Source organism: Sphaeramia orbicularis, chromosome 13, assembly GCF_902148855.1.
Source record: "Sphaeramia orbicularis chromosome 13, fSphaOr1.1, whole genome shotgun sequence".
Classification (NCBI taxonomy): domain Eukaryota; kingdom Metazoa; phylum Chordata; class Actinopteri; order Kurtiformes; family Apogonidae; genus Sphaeramia; species Sphaeramia orbicularis.
This window is the reverse complement of record NC_043969.1, coordinates 51,777,578-51,790,973: the sequence shown is the minus strand read 5'-3', so window position 1 is coordinate 51,790,973 and position 13,396 is coordinate 51,777,578. Positions and strand designations below refer to the sequence as shown.

The window sequence follows — 13,396 nt, the reverse complement described above, 5'->3', positions numbered from 1 at the left end:
CTGGAGGAACAGCCCCAGAGGAACCTGGACCTGGAGGAACCTAGGCCCAGAGGAACCTGGACCTGTAGGAACCTCAGCCCCGTAGGAACCTGGACCTGTGGGAACCTCAGCCCCAGAGGAACCTGGACCTGTAGGAACCTCAGCCCCGTAGGAACCTGTAGGAACCTCAGCCCCAGAGGAACCTGGACCTGTAGGAACCTAGGCCCCAGAGGAACCTGGCCCTGTAGGAACCTCAGCCCCGTAGGAACCTCGGCCCTGTTAGGAACCTCAGTCCCATAGGTTGAGGTCATCCAAGCCCCGCCCCTCTACAGGTTTACATACATCAGAGTGGTTGTCCATACACTCATACATACTTTTATCTGACCCTGGTGTTGGGTGGGGGTCAAAGGTCAGGACAGGGTTAGGATGATACTGTTGGAGGTTCACTGAGGTCCAACCTGAATGGGAGGGGTGGTCCTGCTGTCAACTGACCAATGGGAGGGGTGGTCCTGCTGTCAGCTGACCAATGGGAGGGGTGGTCCTGCTGTCAGCTGACCTGGTGACCTAAAGAACTACGAGGCAGAAACTCAAATCAAGTTGTGTCATGTGATCAGAGTCGAGGCACCAGACAGACGCCTCCAGTCAGGGTCTCAGGGTGGTGGTGGTGGGGGGGGTGATGCTGCATTCAGGTGCAAACTGCAGTACTGGTGTGGGTAAGTAGAGGATAGCAGATGTTTATTTGGGCTCTGTGTGGTTCCGTCTGTTCTAGTTTCCTTCAGTGAATTTAAAGACCGTGAACCCAGGTCCAATCTGTGACCGACTGGACGACGTTCTGCTTCTGTGACGACGAGAAAAAGAAAAGGATCCAAACGCACGAGTCACAAAGCTTTGGTTACAGAGCAGCACCTGAATGCACCACCATTACATCCGTGTGTTTGATTGGGTGGCTGGGTGGGGGGGTGGGGTGGGGGGTGGGGGGGGGGTGGATGTGTCCAGGTAAGGTGAGATGGTGAATTGACCGATGGTGGGGGTGTGGCTCAGCAGGTGACGGGGGGGCGGCGCTATCGGCTGCTACTGATGTGCGTTTATGTCATGCATCTGTTGTGATCCCTCTGCAGAAGAAAGAAAGAAAACAGGGTCTGAAAGGGTCTTAAAGGGTCAAAAAAGGAACTTAAAGGGTCTAAAAGGGTCTGAAAGGGTCTAAAATGGTCTTGAAGGGTCTAAAAGGAACTTAAAGGGTCTAGAAGGGTCTGAAAGGGTTGTAAAGGATCTAAAAGGGTCTTAAAGATCTAAAGAGTCTTAGAGGGTCTAAAAGAGTCTTAAAGGGTCTAAAAGGGTCTTAAAGGGTCTCAAAGGGTCTTAAAGGGTCTAAAAGGAACTTAAAGGGTCTAAAAGGGTCTGAAAGGGTCTTAAAGGTCTGAAAGGGTCTAAATGGTCTTAAAGGGTCTAAAAGGAACTTAAAGGGTCTAGAAGGGTCTGAAAGGGTTGTAAAGGATCTAAAGGGTCTTAAAAGGTCTAAAGAGTCTTAGAGGGTCTAAAAGAGTCTTAAAGGGTCTAAAAGGTCTTAAAGGGTCTAACAGGGACTTAAAGGGTCTTCAAGGGTCTAAAAGGGTCTTAGAGGGTCAAAAACGGACTTAAAGGGTCTTAAAGGTCATTCAGTGGTTTAATCTGTCACAGTCCACTTACCTGTCCAGAGGTGGGGCTGTGGAGAGGGGAGGAGCTATCAGGATATAGGGGTGTGGCCTATCCACGGTTGGGCAGACGACTTGTTCCAATCCTGTCGATCGGAGGCGGGTTGACTCGTCGCCGTGGCAACTCTACTACCTTGCTATAAAGAAAAAAAAGTCAAGAGAAGTAAAAATAAAGACTGTAGGTGTTTGTCGGGTCTTCAACGCCTCATTTACACAATTCTTCATCATTAGTCTCTTTTCCATCGGACATCTGTGCAAAACTTTACCGATATTTACACGATGTCAGAAAAACAGAAGTGCGTAATGTCAGTCTTTCTATTAAATTACAAATGCGTGATTTGTTTCTTTATTATTGCGAGATGATGCGACAGAACAGAGCTGAACATTTGACTGGTGTGACAGTAAAACACTCAAACTTGTTTTGTTTGAATGTGTTCTTTTGAAACCAGGAGTTCGCATTTTAGCCTCATGTTGTGACCATATTTGGAGAAAGACGACCATGGTGATGTGTAGTAAAACAGGTGGACGTGCAGGTGTTCAAGGCCTTTGCAGAGCTAATGCTAAATATGAGCGGCTAACTCCTTCCTGTTTGTGCAACTTATGAACCACATTTCCAGTAAAGAAAAAAAAAACAAAACAATATTCTAATAAATCAAAGGTCTGACTGTCCGACTGAGCAGGTACAGTGGGGCAAAAAAGTATTTAGTCAGCCACTGACTTCGCAAGTTCTCCTACTTAGAAAGATGAGAGAGGTCTGTAATTTTCATCAGAGGTACACTTCAGCTATGAGAGACAAAATGAGAAAAAAAATCCAGGAAATCACATTGTAGGATTTTTAAAGACTTTATTTATAAATTATGGTGGAAAATAAATATTTGGTCACCCACAAACAAGCCAGATTTGTGTCTCTCACAGACCTGTAACTCCTTCTTTCAGAAGCTCTTCTGTCCTCCGCTGGTTCCCTGTATTAATGGCACCAGTTTGAACTGGTTCTGTAGAACAGACACCTGTCCACAGCCTCAAACAGTCAGACTCCAAACCCAACCATGGACCAGACCAAAGAGCTGTCCAAGGACACCAGGAAGAAAACTGTAGACCTGCACCAGGCTGGGAAGAGTCAATCTACAACAGGCAAGCAGGTTGGTGTGAAGAAATCAACTGTGGGAGCAATTGTAAGAAAATGGAAGACATACAAGACCATTGATAATCTGCTTCGGTCTGGGGCCCCACGCAAGATCTCATCCCGTGGGGTCAAAATGATCATGAGAATGGTGAGCAAAAATCCCAGAACTACACGGAGGGACCTGATGAATGACCTGCAGAGAGCTGGGACCAAAATAACAAAGGCTACCATCAGTACCACACTAGGCCCAGAGGGACTCAAATCCTGCAGCGCCAGGCATGTCCCCCTGCTTAAGCCAGTCCATGTCCAGGCCCGTCTGAAGTTTGACACAGAGCAGATGGATGATCCAGAAGAGGACTGGGAGGACATCATGTGGTCAGATGAAACCAAAATAGGACTTTCTGGTCAAAACTCAACTCATCGTGTTTGGAAGAAGAAGAATGCTGAGTGTCATCCCCAGAACACCAGACCTGCTATGAAGCATGGGGGTGGAAACCTCCTGCTTTGGGGTTGTTTTTCTGCAAAGGGGACAGGACCACTGATCTGTGTTCAGGGCAAAATGAACGGGGCCATGTATGGTGAGATCTGAACCCAAACCTCCTTCCATCAGTGACAGCATTGAAGATGGAACATGGCTGGGTCTTCCATGACAATGATCCCAAACACACCGCTGGGCAACGAAGGAGTGGCTCCGTAAAAAGCATTTCCAGGTCCTGGAGTGGCCTAGCCAGTCTCCAGACCTCAACCCCATAGAAAATTTGTGGAGGGAGTTGGAAGTCCATGTTGCCCAGCGACAGCCCCAAAACATCACTGCTCTAGAGGAGATCTGCAGGAGGAATGAACCCAATACCAGCTCCAGTGTGAGCAGACCTGCTGAAGACTGACAGGAAACCTGTGACCTCTGGCTCTGACAACAAAGGTTCTGTTACAAAGTATTGAGTTGAACTTTTGTTATTGACCAAATACGTATTTTCCACCATAATTTACAAATCTTTAAAAATCCTACAATGTGATTTCCTGGATTTTTTTTCTCCTTTTGTCTGTCATAGTTGAAGTGTACCTCTGATGACAATTACAGACCTCTGTCGTCTTTCTAAGTAGGAGAACTGGAAAAATCAGTGGCTGACTAAACACTTTTTTGCCCCACTGTACATGAGCTGTCAATCACACTGGACGCTGCTCCATAAGAGACGCTCCAGTGTCCGTCCACCTGCAGACATTAGACAGAGCCCGGGTCTCAGGTTCGGCCGGGGCGGGGGGGGGGGGGGGGTCCTACCTCTGCTTGTTTGAGCCCTGCTTGGTTTCCATGGAGCTGACTGACAGGCGGTCCAGTGGGGCGCTGTTGCTGGGGAAACTCCTCTTCCTCTTCGGCTCCATGACGTCATTCTCCATCCTGACAAGGTGATCCAATCGCAGGAGTTTAGCTGTTAGCTCCTCCCCTGCTTTCACTCCCACAGTCCGGGTCCTGGACATGGACTGGTCTACGCGCTGGAACACAATGACACTGGACTGTAAAGTTCTGTTTTCAGTCGCAACATTCTTCGGATTCAAAGTAAATTCCATCAAACACCAGAGCTGTTTTAAAGTCCACAGAGGAAAAGCAACGTGGGATTTTTCAGAAGGAGGTTATTTTTACCAAACTGTCACTTTACAGACATTAACCAATCATGTTGAGTGTAAAGGACGTCAAGTTAATCACGAACCATGAAGCATCAGGATTCAGACTGACTAAAGCAGGGCTGTCAGGGGCCACGTACAGCCTTATATGAGCTAAAGTGGGCCGTACTAGTAAAATAATGTAAGTTATAGGATAAGAACTGATAAATAATGTCAATTCCAAAGTTTTCTCTATGTTTTTAAGTAAAAAAAGTAAAATTCTGCAATAAAAATGTTTACATCTATGAACTGTATTTGAACATAACATGAACAAATATGAACAACCTGAAAATGTTTAAGAAAAGTAAGTGCAATTTTAACAGTATTACACCTTAGTTTATCATTTATTCATGTGCATCACAACTTACAGATCACAGTGGATCTACAAATACAAAAGACATTTAGTAATATTCAGAATATTGGTAAAATTCCACATACTTCTCTTCAGACATTTCAGATTGTATTTGTTCAGGTTATTCATGTTTTTTGTAAAAGGCTAGTCTGTAAATGTAAACAATTTTGTGTAATTTTCCTTTTTTTTTTTTTTTTTCACACTAAAACAAAGAGAAAATGTACAGTTTTTGTTATTTATGGGTAGTTATGATAGTTTTTACTGGTCTGACCTTCTTTAGATTGAATTGACCTAAAATGATTTTAACATCATTGATTGTGAATTTCTTCAGTGTAATTTTTGCATTTCACAAATTCATCCCAGGGGTTGGATTGGACCCTTTGACGGGCCAGTTTTGGCCCCCGGGCCACATGTTTGACACCTGTGGACTAAAGGAATGCAAACATAATCAAATGGTTTTTGTGCCTAAATTTGACCAAACCACAGCCTAACCCTAACCCTAACCCTAACCCTAACCCTCACAGCCCAAACACAACAGTTATCCAGTGTTTCTTCTGGTGTTTTAAAGGTGGATTCACACTGACTTTATTTGGTTCGTTTCAAACGGACCAGAGTTCATTTCCTGAGAAAGTCCAGACTTTTTTTCAGGTGTGAATACAAATGTGAACTCTGATTTGAACCAAACCAGCGGACCCAGACCACCTCTTCTAGGTGGTCTCAGTCCACTTCCAAATGGACTCTGAGCCGGTTCACTTCTGATGTAAACAGAACCGGCCTCGACCCCAAAAAAAAAACAACAATGAACCATGAGCCTTTTTGGGACACCGTCAGGGGGCATTTGGAGTGAGAAAGCTTGGGGTGGGGTGGGGGGGCTGACACTGAAATGGGAGGAGTTAGTCTGTATCAGTAGGTACAGGTTCTGTCCATGACACATTTGTGTTCCACTAAACCTGCCTGACAGACATGGAGGGTGCAGATAGTCCAGAGCTAAAGGATAGGGCAGGGGTCCTCAGTGGGGGTGGTGCTGCCCCCCCAGGTCACTGTTAGAACACGTGTCAACTTTAAATCCAATAAAACAGTTAAAGGGACGAATGGACTGACTGAGCCCAGACCTTTAAGAACAGGACCAGCACCACTGTATATGTGTGTGTGTGTGTGTGTGTGTGTGTGTATATATATATATATATATATATGTACAGTATATAAACACATCCAACACAGTAACTGAACCATCTGTTCTCCTACAGTTTAGTCGATAGAAGAGTTAGTTTATTTACAGATATAAACTAACTCGACCTACTGACAGACCAGGACAGACCAGGAGCAGGACAGACCAGGACAGACCAGGACAGACCAGGAGCAGGACAGACCAGGAGCAGGACAGACCAGGACAGACCAGGAGCAGGACAGACCAGGACAGACCAGGAGCAGGACAGACCAGGACAGACCAGGAGCAGGACAGACCAGGACAGACCAGGAGCAGGACAGACCAGGACAGACCAGGACAGACAGACCAGGAGACCAGGACAGACCAGGAGCAGGACAGACCAGGAGCAGGACAGACCAGGACAGACCAGGAGCAGGACAGACCAGGACAGACCAGGAGCAGGACAGACACGTTAAAGGTGTCCTTGTTTGTCTCCGTACAGAGACAGTCCACGTCTCAGATCCACCTGGGCTCAGATCCAACTGTGTGAAAACACCCTGAGGTCTGACTCCAGTATTTTCTAGGAGGGAGTCTCCGAACAGAAAACACTGGGCTCAGCGGCGCAGAGGACACCCTGCTCGCCGTCTCCACCCGTCCACTGTTTTCCTACGTCAGACAGCCGGCGGTGAACCGTCGCTCACAGCCGGGACCGTCTGACGTCCTGTCCTCTGATTGGCTGTCATCCAGACTCAACACAGTCTCCTGTTCTGATGGAACATCATGTGATACAGGCTCTGGGGCCCTGTTAGCCCTGGGTCCATGTGATCTGGATCTGGATGACAGACCTGGACTACAGACCTGGACTACAGACCTGGACTACAGACCTGGACTTCAGACCTGGACTGCAGACCTGGACTGCAGACCTGGACTGCAGACCTGGACTGCAGACCTGGACTGCAGACCTGGTGGTGAACGGTGGCTGGAGGATGCTCCTGTGGACCCCACAGTGGTACCTTTGGACCTCATACATCTCCCCACATGCACATCCAGGGACTGATAAGGAGTGTGTGTGTGTGTGTGTGTGCGTGTGTGTGTGTGTGCGTGCGTGTGTGTGTGTGTGTGCGCGTGCGTGTGTGTGTGTATGTGTGTGTGTGCGTGTGTGTGTGTGTGTGTGCTGACCTGTGGTGGACGTCGGTCCACTCTGACTCCACTGATGCTCCATTGTAACAGAGTGATGGACAGAAGACAGGAGACCAACACACACCTGAACTGCATCTGAAAGGACAGCAGACCTCCTTTAATGGGATGAACTTTAATGGATTAAACCTTTTAACGTGGACTCAGCGTCACTGTTCAACTTTTGAAAAAATTATGTAGAGTCAGTCCCTCAGGACATATACAACCAAACCACACATACACACACACACACAGTGGACCAGTTTAGCTCCGCCCACAGGCCAAGTGTATTGTCCAGCAACATCGGCTAATTTTAGCATTTTCCATCCCTGCAAATAAATGCCTTTTGACCGTCACGTTCATGCTCAGTCCAGCACCAGCCTGCATTCCCTCAAGAGACACACACACACGGAACCAACAAACTGTCACACAAAGATACACAAAAGAACCACAAAGATACACGAAAGAACCACAAAAGAACCACAAAGATACACAAAAGAACCACAAAGAACCACAAAGGTACACAAAAGAACCACAAAGATACACAAAAGAACCACAAAGATACACAAAAGAACCACAAAGAACCACAAAGATACACAAAAGAACCACAAAGATACACAAAAGAACCACAAAGATACACAAAAGAACCACAAAGAACCACAAAGATACACAAAAGAACCACAAAGATACACAAAAGAACCACAAAGAACCACAAAGATACACAAAAGAACCACAAAGATACACAAAAGAACCACAAAGATACACAAAGATACACAACATGTGTTGTCAGTATAATGCACTTTATAATATTTTGCACATAATCAAGTGAAATTGTCCATCATTTCACTGCTAATGTGACTGTAGCACACACACGCACACACACACACACACACACACTCACACAGACACACACACACACACGCACACACACACACACACACACACACCAACCTGCACCTCAGCACTTTTTTCTTCATAATATTAACCTGTTGTATGAAGACAAACTGACTGATAAAGTTTTTCTACTTTGGATTCAAATGAAACTTTATTGAGCCTTAACCATCTGTAAACAACAGACTGTTTCTAAACTGTAGAATTAGACAGAAATACAAAGATCCAACTGCAGATGCATCTGAATATTAAGACCAGTTACAGACAGATGATGTGTAGTTTACTGTTAGTAATGCAGAAACAAACTACACAAAACACACACAAACACACAAAATACACAAACACATACAACACACACTGAACATGAACACACACGGATATGAATGACATCAAACCAAATAATAGAAGATTGAAACTACAGTGTGGACAGTTGTACAGTTCAACACCAGTAACACACACACACACACACATGCACACACACACACAGACACATGCACACGCACAAACACATGCACACACACACACACACACACACACACACACACATATGCACACACACACATGCACACTCTCTCTCTCTCTCTCTCTGTACCTTCTGTCTGGAGTTGTAGCTCTTTCTCTTTCTCTCCTCTTTCTCTTTCTCTCCTCTCTCTCTCTTTCTCTCTCTTTCTGTGTCTTCTTGCTTCTCATCAGGTTTTATAGCTGCTGCCCCAGGAACCTGTCATCCAATCAGACACCTCCGCTGCTGTGACATCACTTCCTGTGCTCTGCTCCTTTTTCCTTTTCCACTGTTGGTGTGAGGCTGATGTTTCCTCAGGTTCATTATCTGGAAATGACACCTCTGGGGAGTCAAAGGGAGCAAACACAACCTCCTCCTCCTCTTCTTCTTTCTCCTCTCCTTTCTCCTCCACCACCTCCTCCTCCCCCTCCTCTTCCTTTCCCTCCTCCTCCTCCTCCTCCTCTTCTTTCTCCTCCACCACCTCCTCCTCCTCCCCCTCCTCTTCCTTTCCCTCCTCCTCCTCCTTTTCTTTGTCCTCCACCTCCTCCTCCACCTCTTCCTTTCCCTCCTCCTCCTCCTTTTCTTTGTCCTCCACCTCCTCCTCCACCTCTTCCTCCACCTCTTCCTTTCCCTCCTCCTCCTCCTCCTCCTCCTTTTCTTTGTCCTCCACCTCCTCCTCCACCTCTTCCTTTCCCTCCTCCTCCTCCTCCTTTTCTTTGTCCTCCACCTGCTCCTCCACCTCTTCCTTTCCCTCCTCCTCCTCCTCCTCTTCCTTCACCTCCTCCTCTTCTATGTCCTCCACCTCCTCTTCCTCCTCCTCCTCCACCTCCTCCTCCCCCTCTTCTTCCTTTCTCCCCTCCTCCTCCTCCTCCTCCTCAGCAGTATAATCTACATTTATACTGACATTATAGTTTTTGTTTTGTTTGAATTGATTCTTTTTTCTGCTTGTGTCTAAAATCCTTTTTAATCTTTGTCTTCCTCCTCCCCCTCCTCCACCTCCTCTTCACTGCCTCTTCACCTTCTCCTCCTCCTCCTCAGACTTGTCCATACCTTAAATGAAGCCTTTCAGACCCTGTTTCCTCCTTTAACTCCTTTAACTGGTTGAACTGGTTTATTTATCTTTGTCTCAAACTGAAACAGCTGATAACAGACCTGTTCTATCCAAACAGAACACTATTGACTCTGTATATTAGCAAATCTATAAATGCCTATAAAAGTGTTTCAAAGGGTTTGAGAGTTTGAAAGTTAAGGCTGGAAGGTTCGATGACATCATCGTGGGCAGAAAAGGTCGTCACTAATTAAAGGGCAGCAGTGAGCGTTTTTCCCATCATTATTAGTGTATTAGCCTGAGCGTCATTACTGTTATTAACCCAGGTGTGTTTTCTCAATGATCCAATCCTCTATTCTGGACGGGTAAAGGAATGGGGGTCATGTGACCCTGTGGGCAGAGGTGGGGGGGTCCAGTACCCTGAGCTGAACAGCAGTACAATCGACACTAACAAATACTTTCATTGTGATAATATTGGATTATTTTGCAAAAATTCTATTTAGGCAGAACCTTTACATGACTCTGGCCACAGCAGGTCTAATGCACTATTTGGATTTTTGGGTGAAATCTGATTTTTTTTGTGTGTTGGTTCATATTCTACATTAAATGTGACTTCTATCAGTTTTGAGTCTGAACTGAATGTGACCCTGAAGTGACCCACATGCACTAAAGAGGTCCTGAAGTGACCCACATGCACTAAAGAGGTCCTGATGGAATACACGACCACGCAGACACACACTGTGTTTACAGAAGGAAATATGGAGAATTTTGACGTTTGTCGCATTTCAATGACGTAAAGGTCGGATAAATGCAACCTGGGCGTTCAGACTGAAGTCACATTGGAAAATATCAGATCTGTATCAGATTTAGGACCACATATGAAAGTGGTCTGGGTCAGATTTAGGACCACATATGAAAGTGGTCTGGGTCAGATTTAGGACCACATATGAAAGTGGTCTGGGTCAGATTAGTGCTGTTCAGACTGTCTTTAACAGATCAGATCCAGGTCACACATGGACACAGTCTGAACGTAGCTTTAGTCCTGAGGCCGTTTCAACCACATGTGACCTGAATAAAACTCCAAATCCCAGGGTGCATCACAGCCACAAACATCCAATCACATCAACATCCTGTCTCCAGTTCAGTTAAATCTCCTGGAGTATCTCCAGGTGGGTACTTCTCTCCTGTCTTTGTATTTTATTTGTTTACTTCTACTCCAGTTTTGTACATTTCACTCCATTTCCTTTTTCAGATGAAGATTTCACCTCCATCTCGTCCAGTGGAAGCCACGTCTCTGAAGGAGTTGTATGTTTTTCCCAAACTAAAGCATGACATCATGGGTTTCAACTTTCTTTTTTGCTTTCTTATGATAAATAAGTCCTTTAAAAACTGCAGTGGCATCCCTCTATGAGACAAACCAAATAAATAACTAAATAAAAATAAATGCTTAAATTTGTCATTACCCTATATGTCCAAACCAAAACCAAATGCCTCATAACCCTTAAAGACCCAAATGTCCACCTTTAACCCTTAAAGACCCAAATGTCCACCTTTAACCCTTAAAGACCCAAATGTCCACCTTTAACCCTTAAAGACCGAAACGTCCACCTTTAACCCTTAAAGACCCAAACGTCCACCTTTAACCTAAACCATCTCCTGATCTAAACTGTTTAATTCCTGTTGATCCACTAATCCTATCAATCCATGTCAATAATTGGTGTAAAATACAGTTCTTCATCTTTTCATGGTCATCAGATATGACCCATTTGGACCTTCAGAGGCTCCGTAGTTACCATGGAAACACCGTCATCTACTACAGTGTTGATTCACCAGTAAAACCCATTTAGTTGGATCAGTGACAGACGTTGTAGATGCTTGTTTTTATGTTCAGTCATTGATATCCTCGCTGAAAAAGTCACTTTTTCTTCAGTCTTTTCTGTTGTCAAATAATAAAATAATAACCTTTTAATTAACTCTGAATTTTCATGAACATCTACATGATCAGTAAGTCATACATGGGGAAAGTACCTGATTTACACTGAAAAATGCAAAATACAGAGGATAACATTGTAATAAATGGTGATAAATAACTTAAACCCCCTTTACACAGGAGTAGCGATCGTTGAGAGATCATTGAGCGATTAAAAATGGGCAGATCTCTTAACGATCTTTCAATGAGCGTCCAGTGATCACCAAGACCTCTCGATGATCCTCCAGTGATCTCATCGGTCTTCTGAAACTTTTGACTCTAAACAAACACTGAAGGAGCCCACAATGATCTCATCAATTTCCCAAAGATCTCTCAGCAATTTTTCAATGAACGCCAAATTTTTCCACCCCAAAGGTAGAGATGGTTGACAGATCAAAGAGGGCATGGGTACGACTATCTCGATGACCCCCGCCTGATCCGACAGTTTAAAGTAAGGGCCAAAGGCACAAGGAACTCCCAAACATTTACACACAAACGGCTTTTTCGAGGCTTTGGAGATTGTTGAGAGATGGGGCCAATTTTTGATCGCTCAGTGGTCACCCAGCGATCTCTGTGCTGTGTAAAGGAGCCTTAAGAAAGGTTAAATAAAAAGAGAAAACCATGTGGGAACCAAGGCTATAAAAGTTTTACATTTTTCATTATAGTTTAGTTTTATTTAGTTTTGGCTTTTTTTCCTCTAATTCAGTTAGTTTTAATAAGTTTTTAGAGCAGATTTGCAAGTTTTTATTAGTTTTTGTTATTTTCTAAATGCTTAGTTTTAGTTTAGTCGTCTCTTTTCTCTTCTTCTCTGTCGTCGTATTCAAATAAATCCCAGACAGGACTCTGCTGCTTTCTCCCAACTTTAGTCTCCATGTTTCCAGGTAGAGTGGGGACCAGAAGACGACTGGAAACCACAAGTGAACACAAGTGACGGACCCTTAAATATCATATGGTGCCAGCAGATATTATTGGTTGAGGGAAATAAATCGATTTCATATCAATTCGACATTGACAAAGATGAAAATGAAGGGAATTTTATCCATAATTCTTTATCTGTTTTAGTTAGTTTTGTAAACACACAATACAGTTTCAGTTAGTTATCTTTTTTTTTTTCTTTTAATTATAGTTATTATTTATTTCAGTTAACAAAAATGTTTTTACAATTCTAGTTTGTGTCATTTCGTTAGTTTTCGTTAACGATAATAACCTCGGTAGGAACTGACACAATAGTAACACTGGGTCTTTATGGGTTAAAGAGGCGCCTTTCAGGAAACACTCAACGCTTTCTGATGGAGTCATTTGGAATTTACAGATCTGTAAATGAAAGCTTGAGCTCAGACTCTCCATTAGATGGAACCAGGAGAAGGGAAAGTAACCACCTTGTTGCTGAGAAAACAATGACGCGTGAATAACAAACCTGAGATCAGTTTCCTGTCAGCTCTCACTGTGCATCACTGGGAGGTCAAACTACAGCTCCGGTTTAAACACACACAACCTGTAATTAAGGCTTTATGTTGGACCTGCATCCTCCCTCTGATCACCACGGCAACAGGGACAACAGACACCTCCACACAAACGGGTCTTAATACCTGCTCTGTTCTCTGGGTTCAGACTCTGGGCCTGGGTTAACCCTTACCCTGACTCCATCACAGCTGATCAACTTTAAACTGCCTTCTGTCTTTGTCCCTCAGATCTGAGGGTTTTCAGTCTTTGATTCTGTCAAACATCTGCTCAAGAAATGGAACTGAACTATATGTTCATTATGGATGGATGGATGGATGGATGGATGGATGGATGGATGGATGGAGTTGGCGTTAACGCCTAATGAGTCACAGTGATCATGTGACTCAGACCCTGTAAGCCGT

At 44.5% G+C, this 13,396-nt stretch overlaps 1 protein-coding gene across 1 annotated transcript; it reads right to left on the bottom strand.

Annotated features, from left to right (window-relative positions):
* ostn (osteocrin) lies at nucleotides 1-8,657 on the bottom strand. The gene is made up of 5 exons (XM_030152591.1): nucleotides 8,608-8,657; nucleotides 7,128-7,223; nucleotides 4,070-4,281; nucleotides 1,666-1,807; nucleotides 1-1,091 (listed from the first exon to the last, which is right to left on the bottom strand). Exons 2-4 carry the CDS (start codon nucleotides 7,221-7,223, stop codon nucleotides 1,723-1,725), a joined length of 393 nt encoding a protein of 130 aa, XP_030008451.1. The 5' UTR covers nucleotides 8,608-8,657; the 3' UTR covers nucleotides 1-1,091; nucleotides 1,666-1,722.
* Nucleotides 8,658-13,396: the final 4,739 nt, after the last annotated feature.